Genomic DNA, 23,155 nt, shown 5'->3' on the forward strand with positions numbered 1-23,155 from the left:
CACTCATAAACCTGTTACGTGGTCTGGCAACTAGAGGGAGACAAAGCTCCACACTGTGGTAATATGTGGCACTTTTATGGTAATAAAAGGCCATCAACAACTGTATCGAATTTTTAGTTTGGAAAGAGTTGCAAGACTAATTTATCTCATGCTTTAATGCCCACAAATTGTAGAATTACCAGTCAAAATATACGTAAGAACCTTTCTTATCTAATGGAAACAGATCTACCTCCCTTCCTTTCAGTAGTTTTCTTGAACAAGATAACGATCTCCTACCTCCTGTTGTCAGCAGAGTAATGCTCAGTTTCTCACCTTTCTGTCCAGTCTCCCAATCTTGTTAGGCCCTAAATGACACCAACATTGTTCAATCTCTTGTTTTTCCCCAGAGTCTGTGCAAACGATCTGAATCTGCTCACCTTATATTGAAGGAATCATTTTCTCTGTCGTGTGGGCTTTTCATTTGTGCTCACGTCCAGTTCATGGCAGGACTGGGGCCTTTGTGTAGAATTCACGCATGGGCAGAGTCAGGACAGTGCCCCAGTGATGTCCCACATAAGCCCTTTTCAGCCTTTAAGTTCCAATTTCAGCTTTTGTGCATATGTTTATGTCTTGCATACTATATTTCTCTTAGGGCATTTTTCTTTTGTAGAAACCTAATTCAGCAGTACACTGAATTGTTTCTTAATTCAGGCTCCAGTTCAACAGAGCATTTAAGCACATGCTTAAATCCCCACTGAAATCTTTTTTTTAAATATTATTGTCAGAGTTGTCCAACTACTTCATATGGCAGATGTGATCTCCACCTTCTCCCTGTTCAGCTGTGACATATTAATGCATTGGAAGGAGATTGCCTTTGTACTTAGAACAAAGGATTTGTCTTAATACTAGTCCTCTCTTCTAAAGTCAGAACAATAGACAAGACATCCACTGTCCACCTTTTTCAACATACTTATGCTGAAGGTATAGTTTCATGGTGGGTGGGTCCAGTTTGGTTCTAGTCAAATAAGGTCAGCGTGGTTCCCTTGTGCAGCAATTCCAGACGAGCGAAAATAACTTTTAAACAAAGAGCTTTATTTGCACACATAAGAACATAATGCACAATACATAATAAACATCAAACATAATACACATAACACACGATAACCAAAGCCTGTTGGTTTGCATTAAATCTTTCTGGGGACAAAGTGGTTTGAAGGAAGAGGATAAATGTGATGCAAAGCTTGAAATTTTTTTTAAAAAACCCACAACTTTTGGGGGAAATGGAGATGTTTTGAAAAAACACCAGTTTCTCATGTGCAAAACAAGAATATGGTATTTCGAGTCCTGTCCCTTTAAAACTCCTCTAGCCCTTTGGGAACTTTTTACAGGCGCTCACAGTCTTATGCACAGGACTTCACCTTGGAGGGCAAGAGATCTCCTCTACTACAGGAAGAATTTTAAAGGGTCAAGACTGCATATTGTATTTATTAAATTTACTGTAATATTGTCCTCAAATTGAAGGGCCTGTTTAAAGAAGAAATCCATTTTCAAAAATACAAATTCTTTCCAGCCATGAGAAAAACAAATGTCCAGGGTAGCTCACGGAAACTGCAGTTAAATTGTGATTTCCATAGCTGACTGAAACTGCTCTGGCCAAAGAGAAATGTTAGACCCTGGCCTGCACTGAGAATCGCACAAGTGAGGGATCTACAGGACTGAGCAGTTCTCAATGCAGGATCTGGGCCCACCTGCCATCCATTGTGTCCCAACCCTCGATCATTAACTTCTGATTGTATCCTCTTCTCAGCTACTTTGTCTGATGAAGCCTGGAAGCCTCCTCTTCCTGCTTACAATTTCTTACACACAATGGAGGCCACCCTACCCGAATTCACAGTGCACGCAGTTGATAGTCGTGGTGGCGCCGATGAGCTGCAGCAGGCAGAGAAGGTCTCTGAAGAGACGTTGACTGTCCGAGAGGAGCAGGTGGAAGAATTGGGGCTGGAAGCAGAGAAAGGCCAGTCTCCAGGGAGAGATTTGCGAGGCACGGCCCCAAGGCTGGCAGGAAGAGAGAAGTCGCCCAAGCGACACACGGAGCTGTGATGGCCAATGATCAGCCTGTGGGTGCTAACGAAGGCCGTTAGAAGGGTGACCAGGATGTTCCTCCCATGCCAATCCAATGTTTAAAATGGTCATAGCAATTCTTTAAACCCAAAAGGGATGAGGTTGTGTGAGAAACTGGCCATGGAGTGAAGGCCACAGCAGGATTACTGTTTAAAGCCCCATTTCCAAGCTGATCAAGCGCAGGTCATTCTGTCTAGCTGAGAATTGTTACCCCTGCCGGTCTCTGAGAATGTTCCTGCGGGTGCATCCCAACGGCCAGATGGTCAGGTCACCGCATAAATCTCACCTGTTGTATTGCGTTTCATGGCAAATCAGGAAGGGAAATAGCCTGCCATTCTGCTTTTTGCAAGCTGATCAGGATGTGAACGAGCTGATTCCTATGACTGAGGGCTCTGTCCACACACCGAACTCGCCCAGTCTAGTTAAAGCCATACTGTATGCGCAGTTATACTGTTTAAATGTGATTACGCAAGCATAAGGCACCTTTATACCAGTATAACTGCGTCCACACTAGAAGCTGTACTGGTATAACTATGTCAGTAGAAAAATCGCACCCGTCACGGAAATAGTGACATCGGTACAAAAGCCACATGTGGCGCTGGCCTTAGAAAAGGGGAGCAGAGTGGGGAAGACAAACACACTGGACTTTCCAGGTCTTGTCTTTCCCCTGACTGCTTGGGTAGGCCTAGCTCTGCTCAGCTGAGTCCATCAGCCTGCTGTTTCAGAGCAGGGATGGGCCTGGACATACAGGCTGATTGCAGGCCACCGTCACCAATCACCTCACTGTTCCTCCCGTGATGACTAGTGAGGGGGCTGGGACCTGAGCAGACTAGAAAGGGAGAGCGCGGAAGGACAGCCGTTCAGAGCTGTGCAGAAGGCATCAGTGTTCAAAGGGAAGAGTCTGCAGTGACCCGGGCTGGAGAGCCAAGACTGCTGGGAGATCTGTTTCACATCCTCTTCCAGATTGGGAGACTTACCGCCCAGGAAAAAGGCAGCATCCCTTCGGCGCTTGCTTCCCTTTTACAATCAAGGGTGGTGGTAATCCACATTCCCTCTAAGGTGCACGGCAATGAAGGAGGCTGCACAGTTAATTAGCAAAGCCGCGCACTGCACTCGGGCATGGCCACGGGTGGGCCTGGAAGATGGCAGTGGGGTGAGGTGGGGGCTGGTGATGGGATGGGGTGTGTGGGGCTGCGGCGAGGAGAGACGCCTCTCCTTCCCAGCCCCGGGGCTGCGGTGTTGGGGTGAGAGGCCTCTCCCTCCCAGCTGTGGGGCTGCAGGGGGGGAGCGAAGCACCTCTCTCTCCCAGCCCTGGGGCTGCTGCTGTGGGGAGAGATGCCTCTCCCTTCCAGCCCTGGGGCTGCAGTGGGGGGGAGAGATGCCTCTTCCTTCCAGCCCTGGGGCTGCAGTGGGGGGGAGAGATGCTCTCCCCCAGCCCAAGTGCTGCTGAGGGGAGAGAGGGCTCCAGGGAGTCCTCTCTCCACGCCCGAGCCCCGGGGCAGCCTACACCCAAACCCCTCATCCTCCGGCCCCACCCCAAAGACCGCATCTCCAGCTGGAGCCCTCCCCCCTGCACCCCAACCCTCTGCCCCAATTCTGAGCCTCCTCCCAAACTCCGAACCCCTCAGCCCCACCTCCACCACACATCACCTCCATACTGGTGCACATAACAAAAATTCATTCTGCACAGGGGTGGGAAAAACTAGCGGGAACATTGATGGTAACGGATCATTTGTGGGGCCTAATCCACGGGGGCTACTCACGTGGGCCTGGGTTGCAGGATCATGCACCTGCTAGGTTTGGGAAGGAGTTTAAGGCCTGGTCAAGACCTGTTGAAGGGCGTGGGAATGTTTGTGCACAGGATCAGCTGGCATCAGCTCATTTCAACAAACTGCCCTTGGAACGAGCCCTTCACACCACTGGGCTCAATTGCCCAGACTCCTTTATAGTGTTAACACACACACAAAAATGCTAATCAATTGCTCAGAGCATTGTAAATTTTTTCCAGACTTGCATGCTGCCTAGGTACCCCAGTGATGGGAGTTATTTGAAATGCCTGGGTGGATAGAAATAGACCTAGAGCTGTTTGGTTTTCCCGAGGTCCCTGACTGAAACAGACCATTTCTTGACCTAGTTTTGAAGGCAGACTTCAAAGCAGACGTTTCTTTTTTTTCTTCAAGGTTGTATTATGAATCTAATACAGGCCTATCGGTTAATCACAGTTAACTCTTGAGATTAACTCCAAAAAATGAATCGCGATTAATCACAGTTTTAATCACACTGTTAAGCAATAGAATACCAGTTGAAATGTATTAAATATTTTTTCATTAAATATGTTTTTCTACATTTTCAAATATATTGATTTCTATTACAACACAGAGTAAAAAGTGTACAGTGCTCACTTTATAGTATTATTTTTATTACAAATATTTGCACTGTAAAAATGATAAACAAAAGAAATAGTATTTTTCAATTCACCTCATACAAGTACTGTAGTGCAACGTCTTTATCATGAAAGTGCAACTTACAAATGTAGATTCTTTTTTTGTTACATAACTGCACTCAAAAACAAAACAATGTAAAACTTTAGAGCCTGCAAGTCCACTCAGTCCTACTTCTTATTCAGCAAATCACTAAGACAAACAAGTTTGTTTACATTTACGGGAAATACTGCTGCCAGCTTCTTATTTACAGTGTCACCTGAAAGTGAGAACAGGCATTTGCATGGCACTTTTGTAGCCGGCGTTGCAAGGTATTTACATGCCAGATATAAAAATTTTATTAAAACTAATGTAAAAATTGTATAATGCCCAGGTTGAGAAAAGTGTGTCTGTACATCTGAATATAGCATTTAGATTATCCACAGATACAAAATTTGTTTAAAAACTCATAAAATACATCTAGTACATAATCTGCAATAACCCAAATTCAGATGAATAAATTTAATGATACAGTTTAGATATTTGAATCCGAATACTCAGGTACCTCACTCAAGAAGAGTTATACAGAGAGTTAATTGTAGAAGCTATAGGAAGGAGTGTAGATTGTCCCTCAGTAATTGAGCATTTAGGATGGGTTGTCCCTTAATAGGTATAATCAATCAGAGAAGTTTTTCAGTTACTTTCCGGTTTCGCTTCTCATTGGCACTCCAGCTCATCTCTCCTGGTATTGCCGATGTCCAGTTTTAGATAGATGTCCCTTGAAAATGTCGAAAACATCCAAAAATATTTAAACAAATTGTATTGTATTATTGTTTAACAGTGAGATTATTTTTTTTTATTTTAATTAATGGGTTTGACAGCCCATACCTAATATAAAAAGAGCAAGAGTCTGTAGTGCTGTGAACTATTCCCAAGGGAAATAATGGGAACAAAGTGAACTGGATCCTCAGCTGGTGTTGATCCGTTCTAGTCTACAGACGTTCTGATGCCACGCTCTTCACTAGTACCCGAGCTCCTAGTAGTGACTGAAGCAAGGTGACTAACATCTGTGACATGCTGTTTGCTCTCTCATACTATCCCCAGGAGGAGAAGCGTGAGCAGGGGTGTGCTTTCTTTTGGAATTTTTTATAACCTATACCCAGGATCTGCGTAGCGTCATTGGCTTTGGTGCAGCTGTGATGACTGACAATCAAGGATCTGGCCCGGTGTGTTTCATTAGTAGGGCCCTACCAAATTCACCATCCATTTTAGTCAATTTCATGGCCATGGTATTTTAAAAATCATAAATTTCATGATTTCAGATATCTAAATCTGAAATTTCATGGTGTTGTAATTGTAGGGGGTCCTGACCCAAAAAGGAATTGTGGGCAGGTTGCAAGGTTATTATAGGGGGATTTGGGGTACTTACTTCTGCCCTGCTGCTGGTGGCAGCGCTGCCTTTAGAGCTGGGCACCTGGCCAACAGCTGCTGCTCTGCAGCCGCCCAGCTCTGAAGGTAGCGCAGAAGTAAGGGTGGCAATATCGCGACCCCCCTAAAATAACCTTGTGACCCCCCTGCAATGCTCTTTTGGTCAGGACCCCCAATTTGAGAAATGCTGTCTGCCCCATGAAATATGTATAGTATTGGATAAAAGCACACAAAAGACCAGATTTTGTGGGAGGAGACCAGATTTCACAGTCCGTGACACGTTTTGCATGGCCTCGAATTTGATAGGGCCCTATTCATTAGTGTAAGTTTGCTGACTGGAAGGTGTGATCTCTCGGCCCACTGAATGCTTACTGTCAGAGGACCTGCTGATCTGAAATGGAGTTTGTGCCAAGGGAAAGGTATTCAGATATCCCTGCTCTTCCTGACGATTCCCTCTAATCTGGCTGCGTGGCAGGGATGCTGTTACTAGGTAGGAGTGCTAGAGCCTCACCTTTGTTCCTGGCAGTACAGGCCACCCTCGTGTGGAAGGCAGGTGGGGAGGGATAGTTTTTAAAATGTGAACGGCCCTGTGAGAATTGAACCCACAAACTAGACCTTTGTTCTCGCTGCAGCCTGCTGCTCTCACCTGCAATGTCCCCCTTGGAACAAGCGCACAGGGAGGGAGGCTTTGAAAGGCAGATGATTGTGCTAACAGCTGTATCGCTGGTCGTGAACACATGTGGAGTTCTCTGCTAGCAGCAGGGAGAGCTTGCTGGCATTAGCCACTCTACACAGAGTTACACTACAATAATTGTTGCGTTGGGCCTGATCCTGTTGAAATCTAAGTGAGTTTTACTGTTGACAGTGGGAACAGGAGTGGACCCTTCACCACCCCCCGAACAAGGCCCTGTACGCTGCTCAAGACCCCCAGGCTGATGGAGGCTTTAAGTGATGCCCTGTTTAGGCTCTCTTTGCTGTCGTGAACTTCACTTTTGGTTCATAGGCACAACCGCTAAGGGAAATTCCATCCACTGTTCACAGCTCTTGGAGAAAAAGAAGCAAGGGATTATTAAGGTGTCTATGCCCGAAATCTTTAAATGGAGCCAAGGGGAATGAAGACTATTAATATCCCCCTCTTTGTCTAATGCACGTTTAATAACAATGCAGCCTTTGTGTGTGAGCAGGGAAAAGTTGACATGACAGCAAATGCCCCAGTACAGGTATGTTACTGTCTTTTATCTACACCAAATCAAAACTAAATACTAAGGCCTTAGGCTGGCACTATTCATTTTGAGCCAGATCCAGGAAATGTCCATGTGCTAAGTGTTAAATAGAGATTGGATGGCTTGTTCTGAAGTTACTGGCTTGGTTCAGGAATCACTGTGTGGAATGCAATGGCCTGCGTTATGCAGGGGATCAGTCTGAATGAAAGCCCTAAAATCTATGAATAACTTTGCTCGGGTGAGTAGCCATGCAGTGGGACTACTCACCCAAGTAAAGCTAACCATGTGCAGAAGGGTTTGCAGGATCAGAGCCCTGAGTAGTCCCACTGAAGGCAGTAGCAGTTTTGCCTGAGTGAGGAGCACAGTATTGGGTCCTAAAACATGTTGGATTATTCAGGTTTAGTCTGGGATTTTTAGCTGAGAAGCTTTACTGAATTTTCCAACACCGGCAGAAAACGTAAGACCAGACCGATCCGTGCATACAGAAGAGAACTCATCAGATGTCTGAGGTATACGGCTGCAGTGTTTGGTTATCATCAGAGTGCCCACAGTTCTCTTCATCAGCTGAGAAAAGGGCTCTGGGTTACATTGATGTATTTGCTTTGGGTCCGAAGCAATCCCGGGGAAGGATAATGGACGGGCACAGCAACAAGAGGGAAAAAATCATCGACAAACCCAATCCATCCAGGTGGTTTTGAGTGGGAAAAACAACACTGTGTTTGTAGGAAGAGATCTTGAATCCTTAGGGTACGTTTACACTGCAGTGTAAGCCCAGGGTTCAGACTCAGGCTCAAGGCTAACGCCCCTTCTGTCTAAACACAAATCAAGCTAGTCCAAGGCTTGGACCCAGAGTCCCAGGACTCCACAGGGATGCAGGGTCTGAACCTGAGTCAAGCCAGGACCCAGGGTTCAAGCCGTATTACTTTGCAACATAGATGCTGCCCCACTGGACGCGTGCTCTGGGAGTCTGCCAAAAGTATCCCACAAGCCAACTTTCTTTGTTCTCTAGACAGTCGTGTTTGGTGGTCAATCCAGTTTTCCCGCACTGCACCCTGAACAAAGGGGTAGAACGGCCCCACATTTGGGGAGGATGCTAGGAATTCTGGGATATGGGTGGTTGGACTTGGGCACACATAATACAGTGAAGATGCAGGAGCCCAAGGTTGAGACCCAGGGAATTGAGACCCTCAAGAATTCCTAACTGGGGTTACAAATGAGTGGAGATGCTCAAGTTTTTAACAAACCCAGCGTTGGCTAGCTCAAGTTCTGCTATTCCTGGGCTTACATTGCAGTGGAATAGCATTAAGATACAGAATGAATCCATGTCATGCTTCAAAACAGAAGTCCTTTTTAGTGCACTGTAAGTGCCAAGGGAATGGAATGAGGCCTATGATCTTTGTTTCAGAGTAGCAGCCGTGTTAGTCTGTATTCGCAAAAAGAAAAGGAGTACTTGTGGCACCTTAGAGACTAACAAATTTATTAGAGCATAAGCTTTCGTGAGCTACAGCTCACTTCATCGGATAAGTGAGCTGTAGCTCACGAAAGCTTATGCTCTAATAAATTTGTTAGTCTCTAAGGTGCCACAAGTACTCCTTTTCTTTCTATGATCTTTGTGTGACTGTATGTATTGATGCATTTAAGTTAAATGAAGCACAACTACAGTGAGCATCAATTATATCCATTTCCTTCTTGGACATTGAGTATTAAAGTGTACTTTCATCTGTTTAAGCCGCAGATCTGTATTTCCCAGGATGTTGTGTTTGAGAATTGCATGTGTAGGGCATTGTGATTTGCTGTTATGTGCACCTGAGACACGTGGTATTGACCTTTCAGGTCTTTTCACTGAACACTTTTTTCTTTTTTTGACTGTGTGCAGTTTACTGGGACATAATAAAGCTGGTAACTTTCATCCAACTTTCACACATTCCTTTGTGTATTTGAATTGAGATGAAGTTGAGAGTCGGAGGATACAATACATAATGTGCAAAAGGAACGATGTGATCCTCATAAAATGAAAATCAATTTACTTGGCAAAACTATCTAACAAAGTCTCCCCAGCAGCTGATTGGTCTGTTTGAGTCTCTGGGATCAAACACCATGTTGAGCCCATTTGTTAGGCGTTTGAAAAGACCTCCACTTGCTTGTACAATTCGGTGGGTATTTCTTTTCCAGAGACAGGCAGGGGAAAGCAGTTGCACAGGCACTTGTTCCAGGAAGGAGTGATCATATTTAGCACTTGTATTGGGCTCTCCATGTTTAAAGAGCTTTCCAGGAGAAATGGGTTGGGTAGGCATGGAAAGCATCAACAGCCCCAGGCTTCCTTTACTCTGGCATACGGTGGCTGGTTTGGCCTTGTGGAAAGAGACAGGGAAGCTTGGAGTGCTATTGATCCCCTATTCATGTGCATTTTCATCTTTTCTCTCGTAAACGGGCTGGACATTACCGATGAGTTGGACCTGCTGGTTCAGCCTCAGTGGAGGAAATGTAAGCTATTTTTTGTCCTCCTTCGAGTTCAGACTCCCCCTGCTGGTTTACTTTAAAACTGCACTCTGATCCCAGTTCGCTCTTGGAGACCACCTTCCATCACAACAAATCATGTCAAACCAACCTGATAGCTTTCTTTGACAGGGTAGGAAGACGTGTGGATAGGGGGGAAGTGGTAGATGTGGTATATCTTGACTCTAGAAAGGCTTTTGATACTGTCTCGCATGACCGTCTTATAAACAAACTAGGGAAATACAACCTGGATGGAATTACTACAAGGTGGGTGCAGAACTGGTTGGAAAACCATTCCCAGGGAGTAGTTATGAGTGGTTCACAATCAAGCTGGAAGGGCATAACAAGTGGAGTCCCGCAGGGATCAGTTCTGGGTCCGGTTCTGTTTCATATCTTCATCAGTGATTTAGATAATGGCATAGAGCGTACACTTATAAAGTTTGCGGACAAGCTGGGAGGGGTTGCAAGTGCTTTGGAGAATAGGATTAAAATTCAAAATGATCTGGAAAAACTGGAGAAAGAGTCTGAAGTAAATAGGGTGAAATTCAATAAGTACAAATGCAAAGTACTCCACTTAGGAAGGAACAACCAGTTGCACACATACAAAATGGGAAATTACTGCCTAAGAAGGAATACTGCAGAAAAGGATCTGGGAGTCACAGAGGATCAAAAGTTAAATATGAGTCAACAATCTTGCAAAAAAAGCAAACATCATTCTGGGATGTATTAGCAGGAGTGTTGTAAGCAAGACATGGGAAGTAATTCTTCCGCTCTACTCTGCGCTGATTAGGCCTCAACTGGAGTAGTGTGTCCAGTTCAGGGTGCCTCATTTCAGGAAAGATGTGGACAAATAGCAGAAAGTCCAGAGAAGAGCAACAAAAATGATTAAAGGTCTAGAAAACATGACCTATGAGGGAAGACTGAAAAAAATTGATTTGTTTAGTCTGGAGAAGAGAAGACTGAAAGGGGACATGATAACAGTTTTCAAGTACATGAAAGGTTGTTACAAGTAGGAGGGAAAAAATTGTTCTCCTTAACCTCTGAGGATAGGACAAGAAGCAATGGGCTTAAATTGCAGCAAGGGAGGTTTAGGTTGGACGTTAGGAAAAACTTCCTAACTGTCAGGGTGGTTAAGCACTGGAATAAATTGCCTAGGGAGGTTGTGGAATTTCCATCACTGGAGGTTTTTAAAGAGCAGGTTAAACAAACACTTGTCAGGGATGGTCTAGCTCAGTGCTACTCAAAATGGTGATCCGCGGACTGGAGCCAGTCTGCCAGTCTGCGCGCACATTGAAAAAAAAAATGCCGATCCCCCACATCAGATAGTTTGAGAAGCAGTGTGCTAGATAATACTTAGTCCTGCCAGGAGTGCAGGGGACAGAACTAGATGACCTCTCGAGATCCTGTCCAGTCCTGCGATTCTGTGATTCTATGATCACTGCTTTCCAGAACAGAGAGCCTGGGAGTGGGACCTTGAAATGAACTGGAGTTTCAGTACCTGGAACCTGTTGACTTTCCCCTTTAAATTGGCCCGAGGACTCCATGTGCTGAGTCTGTATTACATTCTATTCTCTAGCCCAGCCCAGCCCTGTCACCAGGCCTGCCTATAGTGAGCTCAGCACATCCAAGTTACTGCACAAAGGATACCGTAGCTTTGCTTTGAACGCATTGGCCTTCTGCTGAGATCCCAACTCCTGCATTGGATAAAATGACTTTAAAACAATGGGGACCGTTTTACACAAGTGAGATTTCCGTTTCACCCAATGAGCTGGAGACTTCTCCCCATTGCTGGCCTGGCTGACTCAGCAGCACTTTGCATTTCTGTCTCGCTTCACTGACTGTCAGGTACCGTTGCTTGGAGGCTTTAGAGATCTCATGCCAATGGGAGATGGAGAGGGAGTCAAATCTGCCTCCCTCCCCGCCCAGCTCTTCTGAACCACAGGGGAATAGCAGTGTAACTATGTGGAGCAGAGCTCCTTGCTTGGAAGGGAAACATTACTCCAGATCAGTCTACTCCCTGTCCCCATCCTGGAGGCCTCTGTGATCCCAGATCCTTTACACCCCTGCTTTTGATTAAAATATCTCCCAGTTGTCTTCTACCTCATTCTGTACCACTGCTGCTAGTGTTTCCATCTCTGCTCACAAGCAGGCTGTGCTATTGGCACCATCATGAACTTTGCGATGCCAGGGAAACTATAAAACATAAGAGTACTCCTTGTTGTTTTTGCTGATACAGACTAACACGGCTACCACGCTGAAACCTGTAAAACATAAGAATGGCCAGACTGGGTCAGACCAATGGGTCATCTAGCCCAGTATCCAGTCTTCCAACAGTGGCCAACACCAGGTGCTTCAGAGAGAATGAAGAGAACAGGGCAATCATCACGTGATCCATCCCCTGTCGTCCAGTCCCAGCTTCTGGCAGTCAGAGGCTTAGGGACACCCAGAGCAAGGGGTTGTATCCCTGATCATCTTGGCTATTGATGGACCTATCCTCCATAAACTTATCTAGTTCTTTTTTTGAACCCCGTTATAATTTGACCTTCACACCTTCACCCCTGGCAATGAGTTCTACGGATTGGCTGTGTGTGGTGTGAAAAAATATTTCCTTTTGTTTGTTGAAACCTGCTGCCAATATTTTCAATTGGGAAACCCCTGGTTCTTATGTTATGAGAAGGAGTAAATAACACGTCCTTATTTACTTTCTCCTCACCAGTCATGATTTTATAGACCTCTATCATATCCTCCTTTAGTCGTCTCTTTTCCAAGCTGAAAAGTCCCACTCTTATTAATCTCTCCTCATATGGGAGCTGTTCCAGACCCTTAATCCTTTTTGTTGCCCTTTTCTGAACCTTTTCCAATTCCAATCTATCTTTTTTGAGATGGGGCGAGCACAGCTGCACGCAGTGTTTAAGGCATGTGCGTACCATGGATTTATATAGTGGCATTATGATATTTTCTGTCTTATTATCGATCCCTTTCATAATGATTCCTACCATTCTGTTCACTTTCTTGACTGCCGCTGCACATGGAGTGGATATGTTCAGAGACCTATCCACAATGACTCCAAAAGCTCTTTCTGGCGTGGTAACAGCTTATTTAGACTCCACCATTTTAGATGTATAGCTGGGACGATGGTTTCCGATGTGCATTAATTTGCATTTATCAACATTGAATTTCATCTGCCATTTTACTATGCACCATTGAACGTGGTATACATCATCCTGTCTCAGTGCAGGGGGTTGGACGAGGTGACCTTTTGAGATCTTGTTCAGTCCTACATTTCTATGAGTCTATGGGATAGATTTCACCTGTGTGAGCTGAATGCCTGGCATTCCCTGCGGAGGAGGAAGAACAACAAACAGTCCTAAGATGCCACCTCTCTGAGTCTGATCTCATCCCTCCTGGGAGCCTGAGAGACCTGATCAGTATTTCAGGTTTAGGCAGACCCCACCTGTCTTCTCTTTCCTCTGCCCGGTTTTCTGGCAGGTGGTGGTGGGTACCTCGCCCTTCATAGAGAGCATATCCCCCCTTAAATATAGTCTCTGATCCCATGGGCCATGTGTGCAGGGTGAGAACTTCTCCCACCCAGGAGAATTGTTTGTTCTTGTGGATGGGCCAGTAGGGAAGAGATAATCCATGTTGATGGCCCTTGATGGGTCTCCTCACTCCCTCTGAGCAGGAATAGATTGGCCTTGTCAGGCCAGGCTGCTTTGACAATGCAGAGTGTCAGTGAACACACCAAATGGCCAACACAAAGCAACATGGAGTTCACCAAACACACTGGTTCGACAGAGACCTCCCCCCTCTGTCACATCACCCATTAAAGAGCCTGATTTATTTCTATTAGCTTAGCACAAGGTGAGTAGAGAGCAAGTGTGAAAAATTGGGACACTTTTTTTTGGGGGGGGAGCATAGTTGCCCATGTAAGACAAAGCCCCCTAATAGCAGGATGGTCCCGATAATATAGGGACCTCTGGTCACCCTAGTTTAGCATATCTGAATACTAGAGATTTTATCAGATAACTAGGGACATATCGGCGTCAGCCTCCCCCATATTCCTGTTTTTCTTGATCTTCAGCAAGCAGACATCACCGTTCGCTCAGTACCTTGTTAAACGAACAGTGACTTGCATATCATTTACAGAATGCTTTCCTAGTAGACCTACCGCTATAGCCAAATCGTTGTGTTATAACTGATTGCAAGGATGGGGGGAAGACCACATGGGCGGCAGGTGGTGTCCCCCTTAGGGGAGGCCAGCCTTGGCTCCACCCCTTCCATCTGCCCCCTGCAGCCAGAGCCCTGAGACCCCCTGTCCGCTCCTGCGGCTGGAGCCCTGAGACACCTCCCTGTCCGGAGCAGCCCATCCTCAGCCAGAGGAGCCCTTGGCTGGCCGAAGCCCCGAGCCCCGCCCCATCTTCCCGGAGGAGCCCTGGGCCAGCCACAGTCACACTTCCCCACCCCAGACCCGCAAGCCGCTGCAGGGAAAAGACTCTCACTCTTGTCCAAAGAAGCTTTTCATATGCCCCATGCAGGTTCCAGGGCAGCTGAGGAAATGGTATCTGCTACTCAGCTTCCTGGGTTCATCAGCCATCTCCCTGGAGTCCCTGGAACCTGCAAGGGGCATAATAAATCAAAAACTCCCCACAAATGGGGGTCCGGCATCAGCAGCCGCGCCAGGAGAGGTGAGCCTCCCCAGGCCTATTATTATGCCCGCCGCCCTTGGAAGTCCATTTCTTTATACTGGGATAGTTGCCCAAGAACTTCAGTATGTTGAAAGGCCGTTTCTGTTCACAGGGCCGGGTCCTGGTCACACAGTTAGAAACATGATCACTGGCGCTGAGTAGTCAGAGCCACCTGCAATTCTGTACTGTGTTGTCCTTCTTCGTTATGTTTGTACATCAGCATGATTAGTGATATCAAGCACACCTTGGGAGAAGGGGTGGTCTCCTTGTTGTTTGCCCAGCACCTAGCACAATGGGAGCCTGGTGCATAACTGGGGCTTCCTAGTTGCTTTGGTACTTGTGATGGGGGGTCTACCCCACACAAGGCCTGAAGGGGTTAAGGTGGCTAGGTTGGCCAATTCACTAAGTAGGCTGCACCTGGAGGAGGAGCTGGTGCAAACAGGAGAATTAGAAATGAGGCTCAGTTGGACAGAAGAGAAGAGTGAAGGGGGATTTGATAGCAGCCTTCAACTACCTGAAGGGGGGTTCCAAAGAGGATGGAGCTCGGCTGTTCTGAGTGGTGGCAGATGACAGATCAAGGAGCAATGGTCTCAAGTTGCAGTGCGGGAGGTCTAGGTTGGATATTAGGAAACACTGTTTCACTAGGAGGGTGGTGAAGCACTGGAAAGGGTTACCTAGGGAGGTGGTGGAATCTCCATCCTTAGAGGTTTTTAAGGCCCGGCTTGACAAAGCCCTGGCTGGGAAGATTTAGCCGGGGTTGGTCCTGCTTTGAGCAGGGGGTTGGACTAGATGACCTCCCGAGGTCTCTTCCAACCCTAATCTTCTATGATTCTATGACAGGAACAGGACAGGCTAGTATAAAGCCCAGGAGCTGAGTGCAGAAAAGGGGCTGCAGAGAGAGCGGCTGCAGTCACTCTCAGGAGAGCGAAGGCAAGGCGGGAAGTAGCCGAGGGATACAGCAGTGAGGTATAGGACTGTTCAGACCTTGACTGCATCTTGTAAGGTCCCTGGAACCCAGTGTAGAGGGCGAGCCTGGGTTCCTCTATCAGCTGTTAGACAAGGGGTACTGTTAAGGGGGCAGTGAATGGGAAGACTGCCTGGGACAATGGGGTCCTGAGAAACTGATCCATGCACTCCTCCGGGAGCGGAAAACTACAGTGACCTGGCCGGAGAGCCAAGCCATGAAGCAGGAGCAGTTGAGGCCTGAGTGAGCAAGACACAAGAGAATGATGGAGTACAACCGCGTCAACCTGGCAGAGCTAAACCTCAGACACGGCCAGAAAGAGGCGCTGCTGCGGTGAGTACAGCACCCCGTGACAGGAACACAGGTAACAAACACAATCTCTGGCAATATTGTTCCCACGCCATCAATTGCTATCACCAAACCGGCAAAGCAAGCACAAGGTTGGAAATCAATGTTCTTGGGAAGGGACTATTGACACAGTAGATTTGAAAATCAACTTGTAGTGACAGAGGACTTGTGAGGGGGTGGGGGGCATTTGGGAGGGAAGGGAGGGTTAATATCCACAGAACCACACAGGTCCGTCAGGGGAAAGAAACTGGTTTTTATTTCTGTCCTCGCCATGACTGCACTGCAGTGGCCAGAGGTGAGAAGCTCTAGCCCATTGACTGGTATGAGCTGGTCTTTCTTTCATTTGCCGGCCTAGGTTAATAATGTAGGCCCTCCCATCCAAGCATCTCAAAGTGCCTTGTACAGAAACAGGAAAATGCATCTGCTCTGTTTTCCTTTGGTGATTTTTGTTTGTTGCCTAACCCTTTTTAAGGTTGCTAACGTTTAGCTTAATGGCCAATTGATCTTACTGTGATAAGGTTCTTCCCCTAAAATCAGGCTACCCAGAATTCACACTATGGAGTTTAATATCTTGCAGGGAGTCTTGGGGTAGATGACAGGAACACTCACACTGAGGGCAAAGTAAAACCTTAGATACCTTTAGTACAATAATGGATAAAGCTAGAATAGACCCAACCCACATAACAAGATAGAGATAATACAGGATCAGAGGATATGAGTCAACAGTGGATATGAGTCAACGGGGTTCCCTTGTTGCCAAGAAGACTAATGGCATTTTGGGCTGTATAAGTAGGAGCATTGCCAGCAGATCGAGGGACGTGATCATTCCCCTCTATTCTGCATAGGTGAGGCTTCATCTGGAGTACTGTGTCCAGTTTTGGGCCCCACACTACAAGAAGGATGTGATAAAATTGGAAACAGTCCAGCGGAGGGCAACAAAAATGATTAGGGGGCTGAAGCACATGACTTTTGAGGAGAGGCTGAGGGATCTGGGCTTATTTAGTCTGCAGAAGAGAAGAATAAGGGGAATTTGATAGCTGCTTTCAACTACCTGAAAGGGGGTTCCAAAGAGGATGGATCTAGACTGTTCTCAGTGGTAGCAGATGACAGAACAAGGAGTAATGGTCTCAAGTTACAGTGGGGGAAGTTTAGCTTGGATATTAGGAAAAACTTTTTCACTAGGAGGGTGGTGAAGCACTGGAATGTGTTATCTAGGGAGGTGGTGGAATCTCCTTCCTTTGAGGTTTTTAAGGTTAGACTTGACAAAGCCCTGGCTGGGATGATTTAGTTGGGGATTAGGTCCTGCTTTGAACAGGGGGTTGGACTAGATGACCTCCTGAAGTCCCTTCCATATTGTATGATTCTATGATTCTATGATAGGGTAATCTGTGGTAGCATTCTATGCACAAGCTCTTAGAATTGCACACTCACATCCTTACTTGAAGACCTTATGATAGGAGACAAAGGGATCAGCCCTGTCTCTGGCATGCCACAGTGTCCAATGGTCCAAGTTCCCCAATGAGTTTGAAGGGCCAAGGAGTAGAGAAACACCAATAGAAGAAGCCCAGGAAAGAACAGACCCAGACCACATGGTGACTGCCCTGTTATAGGGCCAGAGCATCATCTCCTTGTGCTCAGTCCTCTATGTCCATAGTTAGCCTTTTCACCAATGTAATACTGAGGTGTACTTATTCTATAGGTGAACATATTGATACGTGTGACTGCTACTTCAGCACATGATACTACCCGTCACCCCTTGCTTAAGCGGATTTTTGGTTATTACTTCCATGTCCCTTGTGGTCACACTGACTGGAACATTCTAACTCCTACCATCGAGCAAGCTCTCCTTAGTTCCCAAAATCTAAAGGTGACCATTGATCTATGTCAAGGGTTATGGCCTCCTTAACCCACTTATGCTAACCTATACTCCAGCTAATATCTTACAGGATACAGGCCTGTAGGGTTCTTGCGTTACAACCAATATAACAGAAGCAACTAAATATCATAAAGGCAAGCCAGTAAATATAATGGACCCAGTGGATATAATGGGCAAGCTTACCCTATGGGCTACATGTTTTTAACCTTGGGGATTATTGTTCAGTTTCCCGGTTACGAAGCTGGCAAAGATGAATGCCAAAGTCAGTTTTATTTTGTTTCATCCACAACTTACTCATGCTCATTGGATGGTTGCTGTATAAGTTTCCTCCAACTGCCCTGAGAGTGACCTAACAGCTGAGCTGCAGTGATGATGGCTGTTTTTAGGGACAAGAGACAGCTGAGTGTCCAGCCCTGCTTGGTCCAGGAGCTTTGGAACCTGGTTGCTCTGTGTTGTTCTGCCACGTAGTGGCACCTGTGTAGAGCAGGCAAGCTGCAGAGCCTGTATTTGATGGGGGCTGGATGGGCTGTTAATAAACTTGTTCTGGTCATATTCAGTAGTCTGGCCCCTGCACTTGTTTAGGAGGCCCTGACTGGTGCTTAAGTGGTGGTGGGAAGGAGTCCCCCTTGTCTCCCCAGCATTAAGAGAGATGCAAGTTGTAGTCCAGGGAGGGCTGAGGAAAGCATTGTTTAGCTTAGGTCTGGCCCAGACCCCGTTGAGGCCTGCGTTAACGTGGTAAAATACTGTTTACATGGGGAGAGCAAAAGATCTTCTGATCTCTGTGTCAATAGGGTAAAAGAACAAGATGCACCACATTGTTGGCTCATATTCAATTTGTGATCCACTATACCCCCCCAGATCCTTTTCAGCAGTACCTCCGCAACCTGTTATTCCCCGTGTTGTAACCGTGCCTTTGATTTTTTTTCCCCCTTTCTAAGTGAAGTATTTTGCTCTTGTCTTTATTGAATTTCGTCTCGTTGATTGCAGACCAATTCTCCAATTTGTCAAAGTCATTTTGAATTTTCAGCCTGTCCTCCAAAGTGCTTGTGACTCCTCCCAGTTTGATGTCATCCCGAAATTTCAAAAGCACATTCCCCAAATCATTAATAAAACCGTTGAGTAGTACTGAATCTGGGACAGACCCATGTGGGACCCCATTAAATACACCCTCCCAGTGGGACGGCGAACCATTGAGAATTACTCTTTGAGTACAGGTTTCAGAGTAGCAGCCGTGTTAGTCTGTATTCGCAAAAAGAAAAGGAGTACTTGTGGCACCTTAGAGACTAACAAATTTATTAGAGCATAAGCTTTCGTGAGCTACAGCTTATTATTTAACTAATAAATTTGTTAGTCTCTAAGGTGCCACAAGTACTCCTTTTCTTTTTGCGAATACAGACTAACACGGCTGCTACTCTGAAAACTGTAAGGAGAGTGATCACTTAAGATAAGCCATCACCAGCAGCAGGGGGGGAAAGGAGAAAAACCTTTCATGGCGACAAGCAAGGTAGGCTATTTCCAGCAGTTAACAAGAATATCTGAGGAACAGTGGGGGGTGGGGTGGGGGGGAGAAATAACATGGGGAAATGGTTTTACTTTGTGTAATGACTCATCCATTCCCAGTCTCTATTCAAGCCTAAGTTAATTGTATCCAGTTTGCAAATTAATTCCAATTCAGCAGTCTCTCGTTGGAGTCTGTTTTTGAAGCTTTGTTGTTGAAGGATAGCCACTGTTAGGTCTGTAATCGAGTGACCAGAGAGATTGAAGTGTTCTCCAACACCTAGAGTACCCAGAAGTCACCTACTACAGGACAGGCCCAACAAAGAAAAGAACAGAACGCCACTAGCCATCACCTTCAGCCCCCAACTAAAATCTCTCCAACACATCATCAAGGATCTACAACCTATCCTGAAGGACGACCCATCACTCTCACAGATCTTGGGAGACAGACCAGTCCTTGCTTACAGACAGCTCCCCAATCTGAAGCAAATACTCACCAGCAACCACACACCACACAACAGAACCACTAACCCAGGAACCTATCCTTGCAACAAAGCCCGTTGCCAACTCTGTCCACATATCTATTCAGGGGACATCATCATAGGGCCTAATCACATCAGCCACACTATCAGAGGCTCGTTCACCTGCGCATCTACCAATGTGATATATGCCATCATGTGCCAGCAATGCCCCTCTGCCATGTACATTGGTCAAACTGGACAATCTCTACGTAAAAGAATGAATGGACACAAATCAGACGTCAAGAGTTATAACATTCAAAAACCAGTTGGAGAACACTTCAATCTCTCTGGTCACTCGATCACAGACCTAAGAGTGGCTATCCTTCAACAACAAAGCTTCAAAAACAGACTCCAATGAGAGACTGCTGAATTGGAATTAATTTGCAAACTGGATACAATTAACTTAGGCTTGAATAGAGACTGGGAATGGATGAGTCATTACACAAAGTAAAACTATTTCCCCATGTTATTTCTCCCTCCCACCCCACCCCCCACGGTTCCTCAGATATTCTTAAAAAGAAAAGGAGTACTTGTGGCACCTTAGAGACTAACAAATTTATTAGAGCATAAGCTTTCGTGAGCTACAGCTCACTTCATCACCATGAAAGGTTTTCCTCCTTTCCCGCCCCTGCTGCTGGTGATGGCTTATCTTAAGTGATCACACTCCTTACAGTGTGTATGATAAACCCATTGTTTCGTGTTCTCTGTGTCTGTATATCAATCTGCCCTCTGTTTTTTCCACCAAATGCATCCGATGAAATGAGCTGTAGCTCACGAAAGCTTATGCTCTAATAAATTTGTTAGTCTCTAAGGTGCCACAAGTACTCCTTTTCTTTCTTTGAGTACAGTTTTTCAGCCAGGGGTGCATGCGCTTTATAGTAATTTCATCTAGACCACATTTCCCTAGTTTGCTTATGAGAAAACCATGTGGCATTGTATCAAATCCTTGCTAAAATCAAGGAGGGAGACAACACCCTCCTGCCCACAAACCTCCCCCCACAAAAAAACACAATCCCTTCCTGACTCTGGCTAAAGCCCTGAAGCATGAGATTTTAGGGACATAAGACAGGCTTTTGGGGAGTTACTTACATATCCCTGATTCTCTGCCCTGTCCTGTCCTTGGCTGAGTTTGCAACTTACAAGGTTCTCAAACCTATGTCATGTGGCAACACTCCCCAGGGGACAGCTCGCTGGGTATACCACACCATAGCAGCATGCTGTGACCAGGCCACCTCACTGTCTCTCTACACTCCGTGTGGGAGGGTGCCAAGGGGGCCTGGCACAGGTTACACATGGCTGCATATTTTGGGTTCAACGTCACTGCTTAGGGTCGCTGTGAGGACATTTGGTGGTTTTATGGATGTGGCAGCCAGAGGTAAATTGTACCAGTTCTGGAGACTGGAGATGGGCCTGATGAAGCTCAAAGTTCTGACCCAGAAGTAGATCCGAAGTTTGGAGATGCTAGGATCCCAGGTTTTGGTTCAGGCCTATCTTTCGGGGGAAGCAGATGCTCTTTCAGCTGATGTGTAGTGAATCAAGGTCTGTAGTTAAGTGATGATGACTCATTATGCCTTGATAATACATCCCACTTGTAACAGGGAAGCCACTTACATGACTTCTCGGTTGAGCTTTCAGGGACAGCTTGGAAAGGCAGCCAGCTGGGTCACCCATCCTGCCCTCAGAGACCCTCAGTCTTCCTGAGAAACAGAAACAGCTCATAGCTGAGGTTAGTCAACTACCATGTGGCTTTCACTCTACTTCCTCTGGTCAGCATTGGAGCTGCCCTGGTTTGGTGAGTCCTCTGGCTCAGGCTGACGTGAGGAAGTGACCATAGCTGGGAGTTATTTTCTAGGTGATATGCCCTTGTTCACAAAACTGTTTGATGGTGAACCATGGTCCCCTGGTGGTATCTATCTCTGTTCGGCGGCTAGCTTGTGAATGCCAGGTGTGGTGTGGTGCTATGGACCAGCGCCTCATGGACTTGGTGGAGCCAGGTCCATTGCCACTTTTTAACCTACCTCCTCTCCTCTCAACCACTGCAGCGTGCACCAGGCGGCCAGCTGGCTGGGCTCCCTGCTGCGTCCTCTCACCCGCACCCTTCTCTCAGCCCCACCTCCTCTTCAGCTTTCCCCTGCCTCTCCCTCCCTTGTTGTTCTTTGCTTCCCCCTGCGTCTCACCCCTGACATTCCAGCTCTCCCACCCTTGACCATGCTCCCCAATCCCACGAGCCCCCCACTGCCCTTAATCCTTCATAAGAACGGCCATGCTGGGTCAGATCAAAGGTCCATCAAGCACGTATCTGTCTTCCGACAGTGGCCAATGGCAGGTGCCCCAAAGGAAATGAACAGACAGGTTATCTTCAGTGATCCATGCCCTGTCACCCAATCCCAGCTTCTGGCAAACAAAGCTAGGGACACCATTCCTGCCCATCCTGGCTAAAAGCCACTGATGGACCTATCTTCCATGAATTTATCTAGCTTCCTTTTGAGCGCCGTTATAGTATTGGCCTTCACAACACCCTCTGGCAAGGAGTTCCAGAGGTTGACAGTGCATTGCATGAAAAAATACTTTCTTGTGTTTGTTTTAAACCTGCTACCTATTAATTTCATTTGGTGGCCCCTTGTTCTTGTATTATGAGAAGGAGTAAATAACACTTCCTTATTTACTTTCTCTACACCAGTCATGATTTTATAGACCTCAATCATATCCCCCCTCAGTCACCTCTTTTCCAAGCTGAAAAGTCCCAGTCTTATCAATCTCTCCTCATACAGAAGCTGTTCCGTACCCCTCATCATTTTTGTTGCCCTTTTCTGAACCTTTTCCAAATTCAATATATCTTTTTTGAGATGGGGTGACCACATCTGAATGCAGTATTCAAGGTGTGGGCATACCAGGGATTTATATAGCAGCAATATGATATTTTCTGTCTTATTATCGATCCCTTTCTTGATGATTCCCAACATTCCGTTCACTTTTTTTGACAGCCGCTGCACGTTGAGTGGATGATTTCAGAGAACTATCCATAATGACTCCAAGATCTCCTTCTTGAGTGGTAACAGCTAATTTAGACCCCATCATTGTATATGTATAGTTGGGATTATGTTTTCCAATGTGCATTACTTTGCATTTATCAACACTGAATTTCATCTGACATTTTGTTGCCCAGTCCCCCAGTTTTGTGTGATCCTTTTGTAGCTCTTCACAATCTTCCTGGGACTTAACTGTCTTGAGTAGTTTTGTACCATCTGCAAATTTTGCCATCTCACTGTTTACCCCTTTTCCCAGATCATTTATGAATATGTTAAATAGGACTGGGCCCAGTACAGATCCCTGGGGGGCCCAGTACGGATCCAGGCACCCTGCTCCCTCCCCGTTTACCTGCCTCTCTCAAGGTAGGCCCCCACTACTGCTATGGGACCCCCATTGAACCGAGCCACCTGTGACCCTAGGCCCCCCTGCATTCACACCCTGCATGTTACTGCAATGCTGTCTGTACAGAATAAGCCTTGTGAGGTATCCTAGGAAAACTAACACCCTGATCAATGACACCATTGTAATAAATATGTAACACTCTTATGTGTAAAGTTAGGAATTCTC

The 23,155-nt window shown here is 46.2% G+C and overlaps 1 protein-coding gene and 1 long non-coding RNA gene across 8 annotated transcripts in view; one reads left to right on the plus strand and one right to left on the minus strand.

The window, feature by feature from the left end:
- TXNDC16 (thioredoxin domain containing 16) overlaps window positions 1–4,414 on the plus strand; it is an 86,951-nt gene extending 82,537 nt beyond the window's left edge. For all 7 annotated transcript variants that reach the window (XM_038405212.2, XM_043516284.1, XM_043516283.1 and 4 more), the window contains one exon: window positions 1,787–4,414. In XM_038405212.2, coding sequence (XP_038261140.1) covers window positions 1,787–2,079 — 293 coding nt within the window. In that variant the 3' untranslated portion in view covers window positions 2,080–4,414. The remainder of the gene's footprint in view (window positions 1–1,786) is intronic.
- Window positions 4,060–16,503, minus strand: LOC122460570. The gene is made up of 3 exons (XR_006281966.1): window positions 15,946–16,503; window positions 14,237–14,244; window positions 4,060–4,071 (listed from the first exon to the last, which is right to left on the minus strand). It is a non-coding gene; the product is annotated as an uncharacterized LOC122460570 (long non-coding RNA).
- Between the last annotated feature and the right edge of the window lie 6,652 nt (window positions 16,504–23,155).

The sequence above is a fragment of the Dermochelys coriacea genome, chromosome 6 (assembly GCF_009764565.3).
Source record: "Dermochelys coriacea isolate rDerCor1 chromosome 6, rDerCor1.pri.v4, whole genome shotgun sequence".
In the NCBI taxonomy this organism is placed as follows: Eukaryota; Metazoa; Chordata; order Testudines; family Dermochelyidae; genus Dermochelys; species Dermochelys coriacea.